At 41.1% G+C, this 24,833-nt stretch overlaps 1 protein-coding gene across 9 annotated transcripts in view; it reads right to left on the bottom strand.

Moving 5' to 3' along the window:
* Nucleotides 1-24,833, bottom strand: part of AIG1 (androgen induced 1) — a 254,569-nt gene that overhangs the window by 36,220 nt on the left and 193,516 nt on the right. For 4 of the 9 annotated variants that reach the window (XM_030316491.1, XM_030316486.1, XM_030316488.1 and 1 more), the window contains exon 4: nt 22,174-22,289. The exons of 4 other annotated variants lie outside the window; for them this stretch is intronic. In XM_030316491.1, the coding sequence (XP_030172351.1) occupies nt 22,174-22,289 (116 nt within the window). Of the gene's footprint in view, nt 1-21,382; nt 21,480-22,173; nt 22,290-24,833 lie in introns of those variants that run through there. One more of the 9 variants, XM_030316493.1, reaches the window with a different exon arrangement.

Genomic DNA, 24,833 nt, shown 5'->3' with positions numbered 1-24,833 from the left:
TCACCTTCTGGATTCCAATTCTGGTATATTACACATCTTGAAATTGTTTATCCATTAAATTTATATCTATTAAACAGAGGCAAAAATTTGATTTTTGCCAGAATTCTATCAGTCTAGCCCTTCCTCCTGTCTGGCTCCAGAGGCTCTGCTTCCACTCCTTCCTGCTCACTTCCTGTCCCACTGTATCTCCTTTTTCTTGGGCCTGCTGACCTTGAATAGTAGTTTCTGGGCCTGCTGACCTTGAATCTATCCTTTGCCCTGATTTCATTTTTGTCAGTCCACTGGGAAAGCCCACATTCCCTCTCTTATCCACCCCACCTGAAAGGTGAATGGATGCTTCTTAACAGCTTCAAGCTGGAAACCTTCAAACTTTGATTCAGTTTAAATTTCTTCCATGTCAATCCTGGGTCCTTTCCATTTCTGCATCACTGGCCAAATTCATATCTAATTTCCTATTTAAAATTTTGTTTAATGTTTACTTATTTCTGAGAGACAGAGAGAGAGAGAGAGAGAGAGATGGGAGAGGGGCAGAGAGAGAGAGAGAGAGAGAGAGACAAAGAATCCAAAGCAGGCTCCAGACTCCAAGCTGTCAACACAGAGCCTGATGCGGGGCTCAAACTCATGAACTGTGAGATCATTACCTGAGCCAAAGTTGGGCGCTTAACTGACTGAGCCACCCAGGCATCCCTCTAATTTCCTATTCCTGTTCTCCATCTCACTGAAGTTTTTTTTTTTTAAAGTATTTTAAAATGTATTTAATATATGGTAGAATTTTTACATACTTCCATGCATGCTACACCTACTTAGGGTCATTTATAATGAAGGCTACAACAACTCAGGAAAGCCATACAATGCCCTGTGGAAATCTCATAAATTAAAGTAGCTAAAACTGAAGCACTAAAATCCTACCAGTTCATAAATGTTTTCAGATCTAGCCTCAGGGAAGGAGAAAATTAAATTAAATTAAATTAGAGTTATACTTTTTACTCTCCTGAGTAAGTGGCAAAAATGATGTTTTAGCAGAGCCAAATAGAAGAACAATGCTAAGCCTTAGTAAATTCTTCTTTTTATTTGAATGAATGCACACCAGGTGACTTCTCTGGTGATCTCTGTTAGAACAAGACATGGCTGCATAATAAAGCTCCCATGTGCTGCTACGGGCTCAAATAATTGAGTCACAACCAAAGGGAAGTGACACTTACCAGAATGTATTTTTTTTAGACAACAAAGACAATGAGAAATCCAGGTGTTGAGTCACTAAAGAAAAATGAATATATACACAAACACAACAAAAATTCAAAGCTATTTTCATTCTTCAGTGTTATCCTTGTATCTTAAAAAAGTTGATTTCTTCCAGGTTTACATAACACTCTTATTAGTGTACAGTTGCAAACTCGTATTTTATCAGGTTCAGCACTGATGAAACGATTCTATCCATCATTACTTGTTCCTAGAGTAATAATATGAGACCTCTGAAGGTCATTAATAGGACATAAGGTAATAAGATCAAAGGGTCACCAGTCACACTTGGTGGATGGCTGCTGTAAAGAAAACCTGAGGAGACAGCATTCCCTCCATTATTGTCACACTCAAAGACTAGCTTCCTGACTATCCTGGTATTATTAATATTCTATTTCTTTTCATTAAGCAGTGACACAGTGAGTATTTGGATACTGTCTATGTTACAAACGAGAATAACAAAAGAAGGGCTGCTACCATGGAAACCTACCTGATGGCCTTTGTGGTGAGCTCCTTGCTACTTGAATGCAAGCAAACTCCCCACAACAAAGAGCCGATCAACGTTAGGCATAAAGCTTCTATGCAAGAGCACTGATTATTAACTTTAATGAATGCCTTGAACATTGCAATCCAAGGCAGCATTATTCTTGTCCAACCTCATTATTAGATAAGCACAGGGGAACTTGCATTAAGATATACTTTGGATTGCATAGCAAGAGCCAATTTAAGGCCATCTCTCACTATTTGTCTCTTGTAAAAATAAGCTATATAACTAGTTTAAAGATGCATGCACTTAGAAACAAACTATTAAAAGCAAACTAAGAAGCTGGACTGTTGCCAGCTACATTTCAATAGATCAACTTCACTTAATTTGTATGTGTCAGATATTTCTTCCTCTACACAGTGCCTTCCTCAGAGGAAAATTCATTCAAAGTCTTGGAGCATACAGTGTTTTAAATGTAGCTATATTTTCTGTATGGTTATTTTAAAGAAGGATTTATTTGGTCAAGTTCAGGCAATATCCCTATTAACGCAGTATGCTATTAAAAATCCAGATATTCCGTAGTTTAATGATTTTGAGGAGTATACACAGCCAAAATTGTAATTAACAAACAGGAATAAAAAGTTAACAAAGTTGATGGTAATGGGGAAAGCATATTACTAAGTTTTCTTTCTTTTGAAAAAGCACTTTGACCCTCTTCAATGTCAATTAAGATGCTATCATTAATGCTAGATTATATTTTAAATTCTGGCTAGGACTCTATTCTTTTCCACATGTGTCCACCTGAGAGAGTAGCCTCTTGTCACTTTCCAGTTTTGTTTTAGACATCCTCATTCAAGAATGGAACAGCAAATGTGGACAAAGAAAAACAATGGGAGAATTGATAAGCTAATATTTCTGAAAAATTTATTTTATTTTATTTTGGGGGGTTAACAGTAAATTATTTATTTATTTTTATATGAAATTTATTGTCAAATTGGTTTCCGTACAACACCCAGTGCTCATCCCAACAGGGGTGGGCCCTCCTCAATGCCCATCACCCACTTTCCCCTCCCTCCCAACCCACATCAACCCTCAGTTTATTCTCAGTTTTTAAGAGTCTCTTATGGTTTGCCTCCATCCCTCTCTAACTTTTTTTTCCCCCTTTCAAGCTTATAGTCCAGTGGTAGTGCAGGGGTGAGGTTTCAAAGTAGTGCTGTAAGTGCTGTGATGGAGTGATTAGGGATAGCAGGGGACACTTGAAAGGAGCACCTAACACCAACAAGAGTGTCAGGGATAATGTCTTGGGGGAATTGATGTCTGACCTGAGACTCCAAAGATAGATGGCAAAAGGAGGTAAATCCTGGAAGAAAATGGTCCCCACAGAGAGAAAGACATTGCCAACACCAGAGCTGAGTGAAATAAAGTTCAAGAAACTGCAAGAAGTTTAGTAGAACTGCTGAGTGCAGTTATGGGGAAGAGGCAGAGCTCACTTCAGAGGGTTTTGTGTGCCATAAAAGTATATGATAGTGCAGCATTATTTTATGGCCTCAAATTCAACCAGGTATCCCTATGGCCTGAAATATGCTTTCCTATATGCTCTTTCTCCCTTTAACTACATGGATATTTTAATCAACTGAATGAATGGATAAACATGTGTTATATATATATATTCACCACACACACACACACACACACACACACACTGGAATATTACTTGGAGATCAAAAAGAATGAAATCTTGCCACATGCAGCAATGTGAATGGAACTAGAATGCATTATACTAAGCAAAATAAGTCAGTTACAGAAAAACAAATATATGATTTCATTCGTATGTGGAATTTAAGAAACAAAACAGATGAACATAAGAGAAGGAAAGGAAAAATAATATAAAAACAGAGAGGGAGGTGAACTGTACAAGACTCTTAAATACAGAGAACAAAATGAGGGTTGCAGCAGGGGTGTTGGATGGGGGGATGGGCTAAATGGGTGATGGGCATTAAGGAGGACAATTGTTGGAATGAGCGTTGGGTGTTATATGTGTGAATCGCTAAATTCTACTCCTGAAACCATTACTACACCATATGTTAACTAACTTGGATTTAAATAAAAGAAAAAAAGAAAAAAATTCCATTATGGATCTGTATTTAAGTATTAAACTACTTATTGAGTAAAATAAACAGCTAAAAAACCCCCAACTATGTGATTACTTTATTCATTACCCTTCCATCTTTAGCCAAAAAGCTGGAAATAATCCAAAAATGTCCATCAACCCAAATGTTTGTCCATGAATGGATAAACACATTGTGCTATGTCTGTGGAATATTATTTGGCTATAAAAAGAAATGCAGTGGTAATATATGCTACGACATGAATGAATCTTAAAAAAAATCATGATGAGTGAAAGATGCCAGACACAAAAGGCCACATATTGTATGGTTCCATTTATATAAGTATCCAGGATAGGCAAATCCAGAGAGACAGAAAGTAGGGTAGTTATTTCCAGAGGCTGGAGGAGGGGAGAATGGGGAGTGACTACTTAAAGGGTAGAGGGATTCTTTTTGGGGTGATAGAAATGTTCTGGAATTAATAATAGTGATGGTTGAACAACTTCATGAATTGTCTTAAAACCACTGGATTGTATGTAAATTATATGCCTACAAAAATCCAACAATAGGTGTAGATGAAACAAGTTTGGCAATATATTGATAATTATTGCAGTTAGGTGATGGGTAGTAGGGGTTTGTTGTATCATTCCCTCTTAAAACAACAAAACAAGCAAGCCAAAAAACCCCTTCCATGTTACTCACCTTCCTCCTTGCATTTAGATAATGTCATGTCACAAAGAAAATAGAAGCCCAGAGATAACCACTCACTCAGCTTGTGGTCACCAAACCTTAATGTTTGCTTACAGCCTCTTCTTATTCACTCACCCCTGTGTTTGACACACGCTTTGAGCCAAACGTTTTGCTAGGAGGTGGGGATACTGCAATGAACACAAGAGGCATAGCCTCCACACTCAGGACTTCGCCATCTGGAGGAAAGCCAGGCAATAGATTGAGTAGTGAGGGAAGGACATGTGTGAATGTCTTGAGGCAAGAGAGAGCCCAGTGTGTCTGAGGATGGAAAGAAGTCAAGTGTGACTGAAGTATAGAGGGTGAGCAGGCAAGGGCAGCAGACGAGGTGGTGCAGGTAGGCAGGGGTGAGGTCAGACAGGGCCTTTGAGGCCACTAAAGAGTTTAAGTAATCAAAGCCTCTTCAGATGCTGTCACTTCTTCAAGAGCAGTTCTTTTAAGTTTATTTTGAGAGAGAGAGAGAGAGAGAGAGAGCGAGAGAGAGCAAGTTGGGGGAGGGGCAGAAGAGGGAGAGAGAGAATCCCAAGGAGGCTGTGTGCTGTGCTGACAGCCTGCTGATGTGGGGCTTGATCTCACAAACCATGAGATCATGACCTGAGCCGAAATCAAGAGTTGGATGCTTAACTAACTGAGCCACCCAGGTGCCCCACGGGCAGTTCTTTTTCATCTGTGTAGGCAGGAAATGAAAGTATCAAGAAGAATGGAGAAGTCACTTGTCTTTCCCTCAGCATGAGCAAAGATGTCTCTGCTAAGGATGATAATCAGTGTGCCTGGTTGCCTTCTGTTATTTATTGCCCCAAACAACAGGATGTCATGGTAGGTATGGGGCAGAGGGAGATCATATGGATGATGAACCCAGAACAAGACGGGTATCTGTCATCAAAGAATGCTATCGCGTGTGGCTCAACTACTGGGTGGGATGGGGAATCTGACACTCTGCCTTCTGCAGTGATTCCTATTGCTATTCCTACTCCCTTCTTAAGTGAAGCTCCTTGAACCTCAAGGCCACCTGTCACGGGTCTTGTTTATAACTGTAGCCCAGCTATACATTTTGCTATTCTGACTGTGCTGTTCCAGCATGCCTCTGGTCAGACGCTGCTGGGTGTACAGACTTGGGTCAATGCCCATTCATGAAGGTTACACCTGGTCCCGTTATCTTATTTCTGAACCCAGCTTGTTGAGACTTGGAAGAATATTTCCAAAGACTGCGAGAATAAGATGTTAGAGCTTCACTACCACAGAAGTGAAGGAAATTGTACATGACATGGAGGAGAAGTGGTGCCATCCTATTCTGGATGTCAAACAGGAGGTACCGCTGCTTAGTGTCCTCTCTGGAGAATAGAACTGAGCTCCTTAAGTCAGCTGAGGTTCTCTGAAAATGAGAGGTTCTTAGACTGAGAAGCTCTTTGTAGCCATCCTTCTTTGGCATGAAATCATGGCATTCGTGAGAAGGCCTCTAATGCAACCATAAGATGTGAAGCTTATAGTGGTAAGGGCCTAGATGCCAACCCAATGTGCATTGCGTGGCTGGTGGTATTACCAAGGAGCCCAGTGGGACTGACTTCAGGACACAGATGTCACAGCTCTGGAGCCAACTACAATGAAAATTAAGGTTACCACTCCTTTGAGTGCAATTATGGTGTCAGGCTACAACTTTAACCTTCCAGCAGGTGTGGATTAGCAGGTAGAGCGCCAGTGAGTTTGGCCTGTGTGTTTGCCATTGCAAATACTTTTAAATGAACCGCTGGCAGATACACAGTTTTCTGTATGAGTCCGTCCACAAGTACAGGTTTGCCCTGACAGAGGTATACATCTTCTGTTAGACTTGTCTACCTGGAGTATGCCTTTTTAAAAAGACACTTCTCCTAGTCTGACAGGAAGGCAAATAGCACTGTTCAGCACTGTCCTCATTAACTGTTTCTTTATAATACATTTTCTGAAATTCTGTATGTACGTTGGGTTTAAAGTTTACACATTCGGTTGGGCATTCTGTGTGACATGGGGAAGCTAAGGGTAATGTGGTTATGGAAGGGACTTGGCCTGATGTGAGGGCTTTGGCTGGCTGACAATTTCATGTGAGCTATTCACTCCTCTGGGGCTTGATTAGATCTGAACAGAGTACTAATGGCAATTCCTAGATATCTCTAGAGGCTGGCAAGACTTTATGAATGAACTGTCACTTCTTTCTTGCAGTCTTCCAGCAGAGCTAGGAAGCACAGCTAATCCAAGCCTTTGGACTCCATTTTATTTCTCATCCAATGTTTTTTTCAGCAGAAAAGCACAGGGTTTAAACTACTCACTATAGTGGCAAAACAATTTGTGTATTTGTACCTGTAAATTTATGCACTGTCTTAATTTATGTAAGATTTTGGTGCGTATTTCTCAGCTTTTAAGGCTAACTTACACATCTTATTTTTCTATTTCCATGTGAGAATATCACAGCCCAAGGATACGTCATGGCATAAGGAAAAATAAAAGTCCTACCAAAAAGAAAAAGAAAAAAAAAACCCAAACAGGACAAAACAAACAAGGGTTTTAAAGTAGGAGGGTTGACATGATCAGATTTGCATTTTAAAACACTCTGGCCGAGAGGTGGAGGGTGGACGGGAGACAGCATGAGAAAGTGAGCCAAGAGGGTATGAGCATGAGTGGGACAAGACCAACAGGGCCTGCCAAGGAGAACGAGGAGGAGGGTGCCAGAGAGAGCCTGGTATCATGGGAAGTGGGCAGACCAACCAATCAACCAACCAACCAAAGAAACATGCACAAAACAGGTCAAAGAAGTACGTCGTACAGAGGTGAAATTAAAGTAGTTCTGGTGGGAAGAGGAAAGATAGGATTTAGTTCGTCCTGATTGGAGGAGGGCAAAATGTGGCCTGCTCCAAGTGCACTGGACTTCTTTGACTATGATGTGCCCTCTCTTGCTTCCAGACCATCTCCTTTCTCTGCCTTGGGCACTTTTATCCCACTTTTACTGGACCTTCATCTGGCTAACACTTACCCTCAAGGGCCAGCTTATATGTCACTTCTTTCAGAGGCCTATCATGACCCTGTAAGTCTGGGTTAGGGAATGTTCCTCTAAGCTTTCAGAGCCTCCTGTATTTCCACTATTATAAACAGCCCTCATCAACTGTAGGGTAATTGCTTTTTTATTTTTCTGTATCCTTCAATAGACCGTCGGTTCCTTGAGGGCCGGGCTGAAGCTTAATATATTGTTTACCCTCTGCGCCTAGCACAATGCTGGACACATGCCAGGGACACAATAAACACTTGTTTGAGAGAGTTAATGAACCTTGTCCTGAGTCAACATTGATGCAGACCTTTCAGATTAAGGAAGAATTAAAATATGATAATAATAGCCAGCTAGTTCTTTCTCTTTGAAAATTACTAGGGAAATGGGTCTACTTACATGTATAAGGTCAAAGTTTCTCATGGTTATTTTAGACCAAGTTTCTCTTGCCATTTCCATTAGATCTCAAACAAAAGGTCATTTTGGCTGTAAATTTCTTTTCACTCTTGTGGCATAAACTCAAATCCAGTACAGATATCTCCTCATCTGAAGTGTTTATTTTCAATCAATTTTTATTTTGTGCCTCTGGGGAGACCAGCAATGTTGGGTGTTATGGGAAACACATGCCTGGGAACTCTTTTTTCTCCTGGTTATTGCAGGCTGTGGAAATCGTCTGCTGAAGGTGACACTGGGCAGGGCTGAGGGTCACTGTGAGCATGTTCACATCATCCCCTCCTGCTGCCACCAGAGGATATGTTCTGAACCTTCAAAATGCTCCCATAGTCTCCTAGACACTGAGAAGGTTCACCTCCAGGAAATGAAGAGGCTATAATTTGGCTAATAAATGAATCTTTCCTCTACTTGAAATGTTTTTATTGCCTGAACTGGGTTACCTCCCATATAGGATGTCACTCTGGCAAGGAGTGCAGTCTGTGTGGTTTTTTCTACAAGTCTATCAGCGTCAGTTAGCTATTTACATGAATCAGGCTGGTGGGAGAAAAGCCATGCTGAAATTCAGTATTAGATAAATCGGTGGTAGGAATATTGTAAACCACTTTATATAGTTACCACTGAGCTAAGTGTAAGGTAGGTGTGTGTGTATGTATATATATAATTTAAATTTTCCCTACTTTATCTGCTTGCATTTAAAACTCAGACACTGTCACAATTTCTCTTATTAAACAATCTATCTTAAGAATATTTCCTGACATTTTGATTGATGTGATGTCTGAAGGAAGTGTGTTTGTATTAACCCTGAGAAAACTGTAGACAGGGAAGCTCTCTTTATTTTCCTTAAGACCAGTTCAACTACAGACCTATCTCTTGCTCTAGATAGTGAAGGGAGGGGATCTGGGGTGCAGACTTTGAAAAAAATTAACCAAATAACCTCATAACTACAACTGTTTTTTAACTCCTTAGATGGAAATGAGCAGGGCGCTAAAGCAGTGTGTAGCATGGAGAAGCTGAACCAAGTCTTGGGAATCAGAGAAGGCTTCCCTAAGACATAGTTGAGCAGAGACCTACAAAATGAGTAGGATTTAGGATGAATAATTGTGGGGACATGACTTGTGGGGGTTGAGTGGAGGTATGAAGAGGGTGAAAGTTTTAACTTAGAAGAAACTTAGATTGCTCTTGACTATCAATGTGGCTGGAGCTAGCAAATGAAGAGGGCAGAGGAGGAGGAAGAGGTGAAAGAGGTCAGTGGGGTCACATAATGCAGGTCCCCTAAGCCATGAAAAGGAACTTTGGATTTATTCCTAGAAGCAATGGGAAGTCATCCATACTTTCTGAACAAGGGAGTGACATGGTCATGTGTGTTTTTATTTTAATGTTTATTTATTTATTTTGAGAGAGAGAGAGAGAGAGAGAGAGAGAGAGAGAGAATGCCAAGCAGGCTCCACACTGTCAGTGCAGAGCCTGATGCAGGGCGTGATCTCATGAACCACGAAATCATGATCTGGGCCAAAATCAAGAGTCAGATGCTTATGGAACCAGAAAAGACCCCAAAGAACCAAAGCAATCTTGAAAAAGAAAACCAAAGCAGGAGGCATCACAATCCCGAATTTCAAGCTGTATTACAAAGCTGTAATCATCAAGACAGTATGGTACTGGCACAAGAAACAGACACTCAGATCAATGGAACAGAATAGAGAACCTAGAAATGGACCCACAAATGTATGGCCAACTAATCTTTGACAAAGCAGGAAAGAATATTCAGTGGAATAAAGACAGTCTCTTCTGCAAGTGGTGCTGGGAAAACTGGACAGTGGCATGCAGAAAAATGAACCTGGACCACTTTCTTACACCAGACACAAAAATAAACTCAAAATGGATGAAAGACCTAAATGTGAGGCAGGAAGCCATCAAAATCCTCAAGGAGAAAGCAGGAAAAAACCTCTTTGATCTTGGCCGCAGCAACTTCTTACTCAACACATCTCCAGAGGAAAGGGAAACAAAAGCAAAAATGAACTACTGGGACCTCATCAATATAAAAAGCTTCTGCACAGCGAGGGAAACAATTAGCAAAACTAAAAGGCAACCGACGGAATGGGAGAAGATATTTGCAAATGACACATCCGATAAAGGGATAATATCCAAAATGTATAAAAAACTTATCAAACTCAACACACAAAAAACAAATAATCCAGTGAAAAATGAGGAAAAGAAATGAATAGACACTTCTCCAAAGAAGACATCCAGATGGCCAACCAACACATGAAAAAATGCTCAACATCACTTATCATCAGAGAAATACAAATTAAAACCACAATAAGATGCCACCTCACACCTGGCAGAATGGCTAACATTAACAACTCAGGCAAGAACAGATCTTGGCGAGGATGCAGAGAAAGAGGATCTCTTTTGCACTGCTGGTGGGAATGCAAACTGGTGCAGCCACTCTGGAAAACAGTATGGAGGTTCCTCAAAAAATTGAAAATAGAACTACCCTAAGACCCAGCAATTGCACTACTAGATATTTATCCAAGGGATACAGGTATGCTGTTTCGAAGGGGTACATGCACCCCAATATTTATAGCAGCACTATTGACAATAGCCAAAGTATGAAAAGAGCCCAAATGTCCACTGATGGATGAATGGATAAAAAAGATGTGGTATATATATATATATATATACACAATGTAGTATTACTCAGCAATTAAAAAAATAATAAAATCTTGCCATTACAACTACTGGATGGAACTAGAGGATATTATGCTAAGTGAAATTAGAGAAAGACAAATATCATATGACTTCACTCATATGAGGACTTGAAGACACAGAACAGATGAACATAAGGGAAGGGAAGAAAAAATAAAAGCTATATTAAAGCAGGGAGGGGAACAAACCATAAGAGACCCTTAAATATGGAGAACAGAGGGTTGCTGGAGGGGTTGTGGAAGGGGGGTGGGCTAAATGGGTAAGGGGCATTAAGGAATCTACTCCTGAAATCATCATTGCACTATATGCTAACTAATTTGGATGTAAATTTACAAAAATTTAAAAATAATTAAAAAAAAAAAAAGGTCAGATGCTTAACCAACTGAGCCACCCAGGTGCCTCGTCATGTGTGCTTTTTTTATAAAAAATTTTTTTAATGTTTATTTTTGAGAGAGAGAGAGAGACAGAGCACAAGTGGGAGAGGGGAAGAGAGAGAGAGAGAGAGAGAAAGACACAGAATCCAAAGCAGGCTCCAGGGTCTGAATTGTCAGCACTGAGCCTGATGCGGGTCTCAAATCCATGAACTGTGAGATCATGACCTGAGCCGAAGTCGGACGCTCAGCTGACTGAGTCACCCCGGTGCCCCTCGTCATGTATGCTTTTAAAGGACCACCCAAGGATCCTGTGGGTAGACAGGGAATGCCAGTTCTGTGCAGTGGTTCAGGAGAGAGATGACGGAAGCTGGGACCATGGTATTGACAGTGGAGAGGGAGCAAAGTGCAAAGATTCTAGAAGTTTCCTGGAGGTCTACAAGCCAGAACTTGTTGAATGACTATCTGTAAAAGACCTCAGAAGCTGGGTTGTGGGTGTCTCATAGATTTCTGGCACAAAAACTTGGGTGGAGGGCAATACCCAGGGAACACAGGTTTGGGGTGCAGTTGGGAAAGTGAGTACTGCATGAGCTTGGTGTGCAATTGCAAGCATGAGGAGCTTATGAGTAGGTATCAGAAGAGAGTTCTGAGCTGGGGATCCTAGATGGAAGAAATCACAAACACGGAGTGGATGGGTTTACTTAGGGACAGTAGGGAGTAAGAAGAAGAGGACCTCGGTTAAGAAGGTAGATCTCAGGTTGAGTATTCTTATCACAATAAAATTTGAAAGTTAATAAATAAAAGAAGAAGACTGACCGCTGAGCTCCAAAGAACTCCAGCACTGGGGTTTGGGTGGAGCGGCGGGAGGAGCCTGCAGACGATGCTGCGAGGGATCATTTTGAGAACTGGAAGGAAAACTGGGAGACTTACATCATCCAAGTCTGAGAAGAGAGTAACTCAAGAAGGGACATAACTGAGTATCAGAACTGCTGAAATATCAACGGAGAAGAGGTCTATGAAGCACTCGAATAATTTAGCAAAATAGAAGTCACTGGTGACATCGACCAAGGCTTTGCTAAAGTAATGCAGTTTAACTCCCTTTGGAGTGGGTTAATAATGATAAATAAATAATAAGTGATAAGTGATAAATAATGAAAAATAAATAAAAAGCACACAATCTCCTCTGGCTTTACAGACACTAAAGATTAATACTACTTTAATCACCACAACAGCCCTATGAGGCAGGTACTCTTATTACACCATTCTGTAGGTGAGGAAACAAAGGCACAGAGAGGTTGAGTGTCTTGCCCAAAGTCATATGGTAGAAGCAGGATCCAAGCTCAGGCAATTCAGGTCACAAATCCATTTTCTTAGTGGCTAGTCTGCCCTGGCTGTTAAGTGTGTAAAGAGGACTAGAGACTGTAGACAACTCTTCAGAGAGGCTTGGCTGTGAATAGGGAGTCCATACAGTAGCTAGATGTAAAAGGGGGTGGTCCCAGAAGGGTAATTTATGTTTAAGATAGGACACGGATGGAGAATGTTCCAGTATTCATTAGAAGGACCTGTCAGGGGGCGCCTGGGTGGCTCAGTGGGTTAAGTGTCCGACTTCAGCTTAAGTCACAATCTCACAGTTTGGGAGTTTGAGCCCCACGTCGGGCTCTGTGCTGACAGCTCAGAGCCTAGAGCCTGCTTCAGATTCTGTGGCTCCCTCTCTTTCTGCCCCCGCCCCCACTTGCGCTCTGTCTCTTTCTCAAAAATAAACATTAAAAAAAGAAAAAAAAAAAAGGAAGGACCTGTCAGTGGGACTGAAGTTGCGGGAGAATGAAATGAGGATGGATGAAGAGCTGGAGGGGGGAGGAGCCAGAGCACAGAGGGATGGTCACCTGTTGGAAGTTGTAGAAATTCTTCCCCTATTGTCACAGGAGGCAAGAAGAGAGTGAGTACAGTAAGGAAGTCTGAGGGAAGAAATGCCTTTCTTGCATTCAGTCTCTGTGAAATGCAAGGTTGGGCCATTTTCTGAGAGAGGACTGGGGAATGTGAGGTGGGGTAGAGGGAGGGGGGCAGAGCTGGTAGAAGAAATGCAAAGTAAAACTGCGAAGTAATATCGAGGACACAAAAGGCATCAAACCTGTGATTCCAGAAAACTACAGGGAAAAGAAACAGTTGTGTTGGTATAGATGCAGTGCTGGGAAGTGTGGGTAGGGTCATAATCACATAGAAAATGATTTTTGGGCAGGGGGCATGGTTAACAGCATATGGGGAATTCAAGTTCTTTATGTGCTCCCAGCAAGTCTGAGAACCAGCTGTTGGGGGTAGAAGACGAAACTCAGAATAATAAATACTGGGAACCGAGATGAATTATACACACAAGCCTCTTCTGTCCAGATGCAGATCTAAGAAACTGATTCACTCAACACCCAAGTGAGCACTCTGAGGGGCCGAGTGCAAGCCCTACTCTCAGTTGGCAAGGCCTCCATTGTCCAGATAGACTTCTCCTTAGAAGACGAGAGAAAAACTCCTCTCAACAACGTGTTTGTAAAAACAAGCAGACCAGAATAATGGGAAAGCAATGACATTCTCCGCTCTCAGGGGAAAAGCAGAGCTTGGGAAACAACTTATGGTACGAACCATAAGAAATGTTCAGAAAGCCCTTTAGCATTCTTAATAGGTTGTAAGGGGACACAAAACCCATGAAGCAGGACCAGACTCCATAAGAAGACCAGAGGATACAATGACAATAAAGGGTGGTGGGGAAGAGAAAGAGAAAGAAATAGGACTTTCCCATACACTCCTCAGACATTCCAGATTTTTGTGGTGGGAGGAAGGAAAGATGTGATCATCCCATGTGCTTGTTGATCCCCATAGCAATTCTGTGGTGCAGGCATTACTCCCATTTTAAAGGTGGTAGAAGGAGGCTAAGAGAGGATAAGTGATTTGCCCAAAGCAAGGGAAGAGGGAAACTGAACAAAAGACGGTTTGACTTTAAGGAGCTGGACTTCCAGCTCCCAGAATGGGCACCACAGGTTAATGAGGGAAGAAACATACAGAAAGGGGCCGGGTTTAGGCTATTTTAGGTCCCAGTAGTCTTTTTTTTTTATTATATGAAATTTATTGTCAAATTAGTTTCCATACAACACCCAGTGCTCATCCCAAAAGATGCCTTCTTCAATGCCCATCACCTACCCTGAGTATTCTTAGTGTATACATAGAACAGCAACAATGGCTACTGTACTAAGGGCCAATTATGTGGCAGGCATTTTTCTGACTCTCAGAGCAATCCTGCCTACGTATCATCACCCTCTTTTTTTTCAGATGGGGAAACTGAGGCCCATAGAGACTAAGCGATTTGCCCAGGTATATGAGTTTTCTACTGCTGCTATAACACATTACTACAAACTTTGTAGTGAAAGCAACACATGTTTATCTTACAATTCTGTAAGTTAGCAGTCTAACACAGGTCTCACAAGGCCATAATCAAGATGCCGACAGGGCTGTGTCCCTTTCTGGATCCATTGCCTTGACTTCTAGCTGCTAGAGGTGGCCCACATTCTTTGGATCCTGGTCCCTTTCCTCTATCTTCAAAGCTGGTAAGATTATTTGGGTCTTTTTCCTGTAATATCCATCTGACCGTTTTCCCACAGTCTTGCCCCTCTCTAAGCACAGCAGGAAAACCAGATTTGGGCCCACTGGGATAATCTCCCCACCTCAAGGTCTTTAATGTAATCACATCTGCAGAGTCCTTTTTTTTCACGTTGAGGTGGTATATTCACAAATTCTGGAGATTAGGATGTGGACATTTCTGGGGCCATTATTCTGTACATCACATCAAGTTAAAAAAGTATTGAAGGGCTGAGCCTAGAATTTAATTTAGATTTGGTCCAAATTAAGTAGGAAATCCTACTGGCTCTATCTTCAGAATATATCCAGAATCCTCTAGTTCTCCCACTGCCATTTCTACTAACTTGGTCCAAGCCATGCCATCGCCTACTAGAGGGGATTACTTCTACAGCCTCGTAATCGTTCTCCTGCTCCATCCTTGCCCCCAGTCCATTCTTAACATAGTAGCCAAAGTGATCCTTTAAAAATGTCTCAGATCAGGGCATCTGGGTGGCTCAGTTGGTTAAGCATCCAACTTTGGCTCAGGTCATGATCTCGCGGTTCGTGAGTTCGAGCCCCGCATTGGGCTCTGTGCTGACAGCTCAGAGCCTGGAGCCTGCTTCGGATTCTGTGTCTCCTTCTCTCTCCGCCCCACCCCTACTTGTGCTCTGTCTCTCTCTGTCTTTCAAAAATGAATGAACATAAAAACATTTTTAAAAAGCATCTCAGATCATGTCAGTTTTCTGTTCAAAAGCTTCCAGTAACTCTTAATTTCCGTCTGAATTAAGGACATGGTCCTTACGTGGCTTATGAGGCCTACATAATCCTCCCTCCAATCCAGGGGTCTCCAGTGACTCTTCCCTCACCTTGCTCCAACACACTGGCCTTTTGCCTGCATTGACACACCAGGATTATTGCCGGAGCCATAAGTGGGAAGGAGCTCTGCATTTTTGCAGAAGGGGCTCTGCCTCCTCCCCCAGTACCCTGAAGTAGAATGGGAGGGCATAGCCTGGTTCTGGGATGCTTCTTTGTTAGCTGGGGATCTGGAGGGGAAGTGGGAGGAGGATGAACATCTGCTGACTTCACTGCTCATGGCTGTGCAAGTGGTTTCCCTTTTCCCTCTGGTAATACCAACTTCCTACTCATAAATGCTGTGAGGCTGATGGTCAGATACTCACTTTTGCATGGGGTACTCATGCATGTTTTTAAGGGCTTCTCCACTGCACAAGTTCTGTATGTGGGGGATGGACTGGCTTCTATTCATGGTAGTATATTCCAGTTTCTTGCTGCCTGGAAACCCTTGTCCAGGGTCTGGCCTTCTTGGGTGGGCCCAGTGCCCTCTCTCAGTGTCAAACCAGATCCACAAGAAACTCACCCATCTTTGCCACATGCAATGATATGACCTATGAGGTCATATGCTATACAGAGACAGCTATAGAGCTGTCTCTCCCTCCACCCTTCCATATCCCTCCAATGCTCTTCCTTGCTCAGGCAGGAGACAAAGGAAAGTTAACAAGTCTGCTTTCCAAGTGAGATTCCTGTCTCACACCTGGTATTTACCAGGGATTCTCTTAGAACCTCTTACACTTGGCTTTGGTGAATGTGGGGAGGCACTTCTTTCCCCAATGGCTCCTCTAGACCCCAAACCTGAGGCTGTAAAGACACCCTCCTTCTCCCAAGCCAGGTTGAGGAAGGAAGGTGGGGAAGATGAGCACAGCAAAGAATGTGGTTGGCTTTGGTGATGCATAAGGGAACAGAGTGCTTGGGCTTATGAGAGCATAAGATCCAAGAAAGGCACCTCTCTTCAGAATGCCAAGTACTTGCTGCCTTATTTTTTCAGCACCTTACTCTTTCTTACTCCTCATACTCTACTGCCAGGAAGTCAGGAAAACTTCCACACACTATGACAGGTGTAAAAGTCATCAGGATACGCAGTTATGATGGAGCGAAAGGTTCCAGTTGAACAGAGGAAAACGTCATCTGCTAGTTAGAGAACAACTACATGTTGGCCAGATTGGCTTAATTGGTGAAGAAGCATCCAATTAAGTAGGGGGACTTTAAATTTCACTTTAGTAGGGGTCTAAAATTTCACTTTAAAATCTTTTAAATTAAATTTAAAATTTTTAACTATTTTTGTAGAAATTATCTTTTAAAGTTTATTTATTTTGAGAGAGAGAGAGAATGAGAGAGAGAATGAGGGGGGGAGGGACAGAGAGAGAGAGAGAGAGAGAGAGAATGCCAAGCAGGCTCTGCACTGTCAGAGCGTAGCCTAGGGTGGGGCTTAAACTCACGAACCATAAAATTTCACTCATTCATGGCTAAAAATTATTTTTAAGACTCTTATTTTTTATTAAAAAAATTTTTAATGTTTATTTTTGAGAGAGAGGGAGAGAGACAGAACACTAGTGGGGGAGGGGCAGAGAGAGAGCGAGACACAGAATCCCAAGCAGGCTCCAGGCTCTGAGCTGTCATCACAGAGCCCGATGTGGGGCCTGAACCCACAAAACCCAAGATCATGACCTGAGCCAAAGTCAGACGCTTAACTGAGACACCCAGACGCCCCTCCAATTTGAGTACACTCTTATTTTTAGTATTTTTTCCCTCTGTTTTAAAAAGCAATGCTTGTTGTGGTACCTGGGGGGGGGGGGGGGCTGTGTCAGTTGAGCATTCAACTCTTGATTTTGGCTCAGGTCATGATCCCAGGATCATGGGATTGAGTCCTGCATTGGATTCTATGCCAAATGTGGAGCCTCCTTAAGATGCTCTCTCTTTCTTCCTCTGTCCCTCTCCCCTGCTTGTGCTCTCACTCCCTCTCTAAATAAACAAACAAACAATAAAAAGTAAAAAACATATGTCTCTAGCACTTACTTGAGGAAATAAAGAAAAGTTTCAATAAGAAAACAAAAAATAATCTGCAGTTGCATAGCTGAGGGATAATCAGTTTGGTGGAGATAGAACTCTGATTTAGGGCAGCTTAAGATTATATCATAAAAGAAAGATTTTACTTTGTTTTATTTTCTGTTTTGAGAACTGCACAATGGACCCATCTGGGGTAATGAGATTTGGAATATGAAATTTATCAAAAACCAGTAGAGCCCAGAGACAACAGAAATCTTTGTTCTGCTTTAAATAAGTTCACCGTAGTGATAAGAAATGTTTACCCATAAGAAGAAACTCCTAGGACTTATTTTCTCTCCTTCTGTGATGCCTCCTTGCTCCTGACTATGCCTTGAATTTAGTGTTAACGTGTTATGCATGGGCGCTGAGATCTCATGTGGACTCTACTGAATGAGAACCACGATGGGAGGGGGGAATGGACAGGGGCTGGAAGAAGCCTTCTCAGGCCAAAGAAGACCCATTGCTGAAACGTTGGGATATACATTTCCTAGATTTTGGGTAGTTTCCTCTTCCTATGTCCTTCAGATTTTAAAGCACAGCAGTGAGCAGCACCAGTACTCCAGGGAGACAAAGATGTGAGGTAGTGTGGGGCCACAGCCAAGGAAAAGACTGGTGCCAGGAGTCCTGCATCAGGTGGAGTAAGGATGTCTTCTCTTACAGAATTTGTTAACTAGAGGGTGACCACAGTCAATATTCCATGATCTTAAAGCTCTCTGTTTTACTCAGTCCCCCGTTAAGATTTCCTTATAGTCTTTCTAAACTTAAAAAGCAAAAAAAAAAAAAAAAAAAAAAAATATTTTCATATACTTTAGGGCTATTTTGGTTTTTTAAAGTGAAGAGCGTATGAGTGAGCGAGAAAGAGTAAAAGGAAAAGAAAGGGCTTATAGCATTGTAACTAAAAGTCTCAAACCCTTGATAAGAAAACACTATGTGCTCTGCTACTATTTACTGTTCTCAGAATAGCAAATATAGAAATACTAATATTAACACCACTACTACTACTACTAACAATAATAGAAAATATAGAAATTTTTTACTGTGTACCAGGCATTGTTCCATGGCTTCTACATGTAACTCAGTCCTCACAACTGCCACGTGAGGTCCTTAACCCTATTTTATATCTGGGTAAGTTAGAGCTCAGAAATAAAGTGAAGGGCTCAGAATTCTAACCTAGGAAGTGGCCTTAACTATTAGACATGCTGCTTCCGATATATTGCTTCGAGACAAAACCAAAACTATAACATGCACTTAATCTGTTCACCCACAGACGCACTCTTCATCCAGAAGAAGGCAGTGGAGAGCATGGTGAACTGTACAGACTGCAGCCACACTCCAGCTCTGGTAACAATAAGAATAAGTGGCTTTTCCTTGGGCAAATCATATGCTTTCTAAGCTCATAGAATCTCTAAACTAAGATTAGTTTCCTTATCTGTGTAATAGGTCAGAGAATACCTATCTCAAAAGGTTATTTGAGGAACTAAATAACATAATATTTGAAAAGTCAAAAGAATGGTAGTCATTACACTTCCTGACAATTACTGTTGCATTAGAAACCAAGAAGACTTCTGTGTTGTATTCTGCATAAGCTAATATGGGTCATCTCATTTTTTAGGGGAAATCACCCAACTAGGGTGCAGAGAATGTGTGGGAGGATGATGATGGAGAGGAGGTGTGCAGAGAAGGAGTTAACAGCCCACCATAAGTGTATAGGGAGATGCTTGTGTCCTAGGCACCTGGGTAAGTGGAGAGAAGTATGGCGGGGGCAGAAGAAGACAGGGAAGGAGTCCAGGATGACTTCTGATGCTCAGCTTAGGAGGACTGAGGGAGGCTGGGAAATGGAGCCACTCAGGGTGGCAGCTCAGTAGGCTCCAGTCTCTGAGGGAAAGCTCCCATATCCCTTGCTTTCTCTACTTTGGCTATCCAAATCTAGGAATAGAACAGGTTCACATGGGGGAGGGAGACATGTGAGAATGGACAGCAAGCGAGAATCAGAGCAAAGCACAGACAGCCTGGCCAGCAGCCGCAGAGGTCCAGGTTCAGCTCTACCGTGCAGACGACTGCAGGGGAGATCTATGTGTTTTATAATTAGCACATGATAAGAGGAATGCTTTCTTCCATTTTGGCACGAGGTTCTGGAATGTACAGTCACAATCCTGGTATGCTATCAAAAGATTTTGTATCCCAAACCTTCTACTATTGTGTCACTGGTATGGCGGCTTGTGGGATAGTCTGGTAGGAAGCAAAAACCAGTACCTTTCTGATAACAATGAAAATCCTTGGATTTATATCCTATGACATGATGTTAGGGGCATTGTTTAGCACTTGGCATAGCTCTGAATACCGAGGGCAGAAGACCAAAGGAAAAAGTCTACTTTGAAAGCTCTCTCAGAACATATCTGAGGGAATTTGCTGGTTAATGCAAATACATGTCCAAACAAGTACTGGTTTACGTAGGGAGTACACAGAGCTGGCAAGCGTCACTTGGCATGAAGAGCGTGAGTAATGCTTCATTTTAATGAGGGATCTTGGGGGTCTATAATGAAGGGTATGTGGTATTTCCCATGTGTCTCTTTGAAACGTGCACTAAATGTACCCACAGTGGAAGAAAAGCCATTGGAAAGTATATATTTCCCGAAACTTCTGGGGCTCTGTAAGATTCAGATAATTAAAAAGAAACTTTTTTAACATTTATTCATTTTTGAGAGACAGAGCATGAGTGGGGGAGGGGCAGACAGAGAGGGAGACACAGAACCTGAAGTAGGCTCCAGGCTCTGAGCTCTGAGCACAGAGCCCGATGTTGGGCTGGAACCCGCAAACTGTGAGATCATGACCTGAACCAAAGTTGGACACTCAACCGACTGAGCCACCCAGGCACTCCCAGATTCAGGTAATTTAATTGCATACAAATGAATTCACAGAAATACATTCAGAGATCTCAGAATAAAAATCTTCCCTTCCCAGAGGTAACCATATATGAGTACACCGTAATGAGATTATATTTGGGAAGGCTAAGGGGGTTTTTGATTCTTACTGATTTTTGATTTTTAAATGAACGTATCCTTAGAATAATTCATGCTTCCCTACACGACTCTTCTGAAAGGTAAGAGTCATTTAAATATCAAGTTAATACATATAAAGTAAATATATTTAGTTTTAAGACATAATTTCAGTCACACTTCACCTGTGGGCCCTGATCATCTGGACCTTTTCTATCAGAGAAAATCAATACTTAACACTTTGGGTGGAAACAAAAGATCTAGGAAGTGACTAGGAAAACAAACATTCCCCAGTCTTTGACTAGTCAATGAAATGGCAGATGGAGTGAATGTTATTGCATGTTTGTCCTGGGGTCTACTGTCTGGATGTTCCCTTAGATCCAACCACCAGGTAGGACTTCCTAGAAACAAATTCCCCTTCTGGTCAGATCTGGGGCGTTACGTGGTCATTCATGCAAAGTATGTGAAGCACTGTACTGACCTTTATTTTGTATTTCTGAGTTGGCTGGAGCAAAACGCTCCGTGGTTGCCTGGGCCTCCCAAAGCGCTCAGGGATTCTGGAGGGATTAAGTACAGTTCTGGGGTGTTTGGGAGAACTTGTTCAGTCCTTCAGTCTTTTTTTTTTTTTAATAAACAATTTAAAAAAAATTTTTTTTTTCAACGTTTATTTATTTTTGGGACAGAGAGAGACAGAGCATGAATGGGGGAGGGGCAGAGAGAGAGGGAGACACAGAACCGGAAACAGGCTCAGTCCTTCAGTCTTAAAGGAAAGGATGGTGACCCAGAACTCAGGAAGAGAGTCCCAAGAGGCAGAAATGCTGGCAGGAGGGACCTCTTCTGTGTACACTAATATATCAAAGAGGACTTGGAATTCTAAAGAGAAGTGAGAAATTCTCTGTCTTAAAAGGAATAATTTTGAAACATTAAAACATGATAAGAACTGAAATTAATGTGAAGTAAATTTAACAGGCAACTGTACTGTTATCAGATTAATGTGGCACCACCCACTTGGGACCTGTTCGTGCCCCAGAGGCCAAGTGGAGATTTCTTGTGATTTATTTATCCCAGTTTGAAAAAACAAAACCCTTCAATGCATGCTATAATCACTAATTGCAAGACAGGTTCTAAACTGACTCAGGAAAATGTCCATTTTCCCTCGTTTCCTCTGAAGTTTAAGGTCACTCCTCTAAAGAGGCCATTTCTTCTGTTCTCATTTGCATTTGCTCACCAACAACAGCAACAACAAAAAAAATCCCAAGCAAAAAGCCCTTAAGCAATAAAATCGCTGTCCAAGAAAAACATTTAGTTTGAAAAAGAGTTGAAAAATGTAGCCTTGGAAGAACCATTGCTTACATGGGATTGTTCAACAAATTCCTGTTGTGTGAGGTTTGGCATATACTTTCTAAAAATATAAGCATCTGGGGAAATGAGACAAAGCCCAGGTCCTGGACCAAATGAGGCACGCAGTGTGAATCTGTTAGTGATTATATCCATAATGAAATATGTGCCCAAATTTAGCAGTGCAAAATCTAATACAATACGAAAGCCCAGCAGGCACTGTCCTTACCATAATATATAGCCAACAGAGAAGGTACATATGGCGGCGAGTCCGCTGTTCCTGCTGGGATACGCGTGGTGTGATGTCCTCATCTCGATTAATATAAAGGGCAAAACTGTTGTGTGCTGAAAAAGAACAGAGAACAGGTGACACAGATTCTTATCGCCCCTCAATAGTTGTTTTGTCTCTAGTAGGAGAATGGATAGTGCAGATTCCTAGCAAAAGCACCACAGCAGACAGCAGCTGGGTATGGCTCACCTAAGAGGTAGGAGGGATGGGAAAGCAAGTGGTGCATTGATCACTCCATTGGCATTTTTCTCCTGTGTTTGAATTTTTAAAATTTTATTTTATTATGATTGTTATAGGAAATTTCAATAATATTGAAGGATGTATTAGAACATAAGAAAGGAATAAAAATAACTACTTTAGTGTTTTGGTAGATGTCCTTTTTTGCCCTCTCCTTGTTCATATTATTTATACATAGTTAACATTGTACTGTGCACACAATCTTGTTTTGGACTGTAGCATGAGAATTTTTGATATGCCACTTTAGAAATCCTCCTAGAATATCAATCTTGACCATACCTGCTTAAAACTCCATTTTGTGGATATACTAAAATTTATTTGACCCATTCCTGTTCTTGGACATTAAGTAGTATAAGATCTTCAATTTTTCATTTATGAAAAATGTCATGATGAATATCTTTTGTAGAATTCTTTGAATGTCTGAATGTTAAATTATTTTCTTATGGTTAAAGTCTATGAAGATTTTAGGACTATTGATACATAATGCCAAATTATGTGTGTACCAGCAGCAGGTTAGGAAACGAAGCCAAATTAGCTTCCAGAAAGGATGTACTGGTTTGTAACAGCAGTACATGTATTTAAATATGATGTTTGAAGTCAGACTCCAAAGAAGCTTGGTAGGACCTTCCCATTTGTTGTTTGGATGCAGTGGCCACTCAGATGCTCAGTTTAGTGGGCCAAGATGTGGATGAAATTTGGTAACAAGAAAGGAAAATCAGCTTGTCTGGGTATTGAAATTTGATAGCCAGGTATATAAGGGACAAAGATCTTAGGTAAAATTGGGTTAGGGTATAGATTTGCCTTTCAAAACGGGAGTTTCTCAAGAGTAAGAAGATGGCAGAACTGAGAACTGAACCACCAGTAAGTTTGAATTCTGTTTAGTACCTCCTAAGGGCCATGAAAGAATCTTTGCTCCTCTCTTGCTGTATTGTTTGCATATTCAAAGAAAATGCAGGAAATTGAATGTTATAATTTTCAAAATCTAATAGGTATCATGGCAAAATGGAACCAGGTGGCAGGAAGAGACATGGTGGTGATATCAAAGTGAACATCTTTGAAGCAACATATTGTTTATATTTATAGAGAAAACAGAAATACAGGATTTTAAAAGAAATACTGATAGTAGAAATTCTTTGCTTTAAGTGTCCTCCTCTAGATAGCTGTTCTGACTGACAGTATATTAGTAATTAGAGAATAGTATTCCTAGAATGTCGGGTGGGTGATTCCACAGTTGGGTAACTTTATATTTTTTTACTCTCTGCTTCTCTATTGTTGTTTTCAAACAGTATAATTAGCACTGAAGGGAACCATGCAAAATGTACATGTGTGTTGATACAGAGATAGTATGTATTTTAAAGACCTATTTTATTGGTTTTTTTTTCACTATAATCCAGTCACCTCAGATGACATTGGCCTGAAGTTTCACCGATTTGAAACACCAAAACTAGTTTTACAATGGTGCATTCATGTGTAAAATTCAAATGTATAGCTAATAACAAGGCCAAGTCTTGTCAAATATCATACAGAAAAAAAAATCCCTGCAAATCAAACATTTACACCGAAGATATTGCTGACTCGGATGGCCTGTGTGGGTTATAGAATGGCGACAATATATTATTTTTGACTTGTGAATATTAAAAAGTGTTTAAATTCTACCTCTTCATCCATTGTTCCAAACTGAGTATAAAATCATCCACATTTCTATATTATATAAGTTCAAATAACTAATCTGAGTATTCTTACTTATCTGGTTGTCATTATTTTACCTAGCCTACTTGCTGATTATCAGATGTCACACCTGGAAGGGTTAGGATGTACTCTGATGATGCCAGACAGAAAATCTCTTTGAAAAGTGAAGATCTTTCTAGATCACTTCATTAATGGCATCATCACCGCTAAAAAGGAGCTACTTGTTCCATCAATGACATCATCAATAACAGAAGATCTTTTTGAGGCCAGCTGTGCCTGTGCCAATTGCGCCAGGGGCAAATCTCAGGATAACAACTTATTCAGAATTTTCAGGCACTAAAGAATATATATCTCCCTCTCTAAAAGTCTATAATGCAAATTATATTTACTGTTAAACAGTATATATTAACAAAAGTAAAAGTAGTACAAATATTTATAGCAAATATAGACGTTGCTCTGCAGGTTGGTAAGATTTTATAAACTAAAAAAATGGGAAAAATCTGTAAATGGGCTTGCTGAATCTCTAAGTAACCTTTAGCAGCCCAATTGTTACCCAAAATTTGGGGCAGCCAGAGGGATAATTATTTTAGAACTACAGGTACAAGAAATCCAGTTCTAATCCACTTCCATGCAACACTCTGCTTGAATGACTTAAGAACTAGGAAGGAAATATT

The sequence above is a fragment of the Lynx canadensis genome, chromosome B2, assembly GCF_007474595.2.
Source record: "Lynx canadensis isolate LIC74 chromosome B2, mLynCan4.pri.v2, whole genome shotgun sequence".
Lineage (NCBI taxonomy): Eukaryota > Metazoa > Chordata > Mammalia > Carnivora > Felidae > Lynx > Lynx canadensis.
Note: the sequence above shows the minus strand (reverse complement) of the source record. Positions and strands in the feature narration are given on the sequence as shown.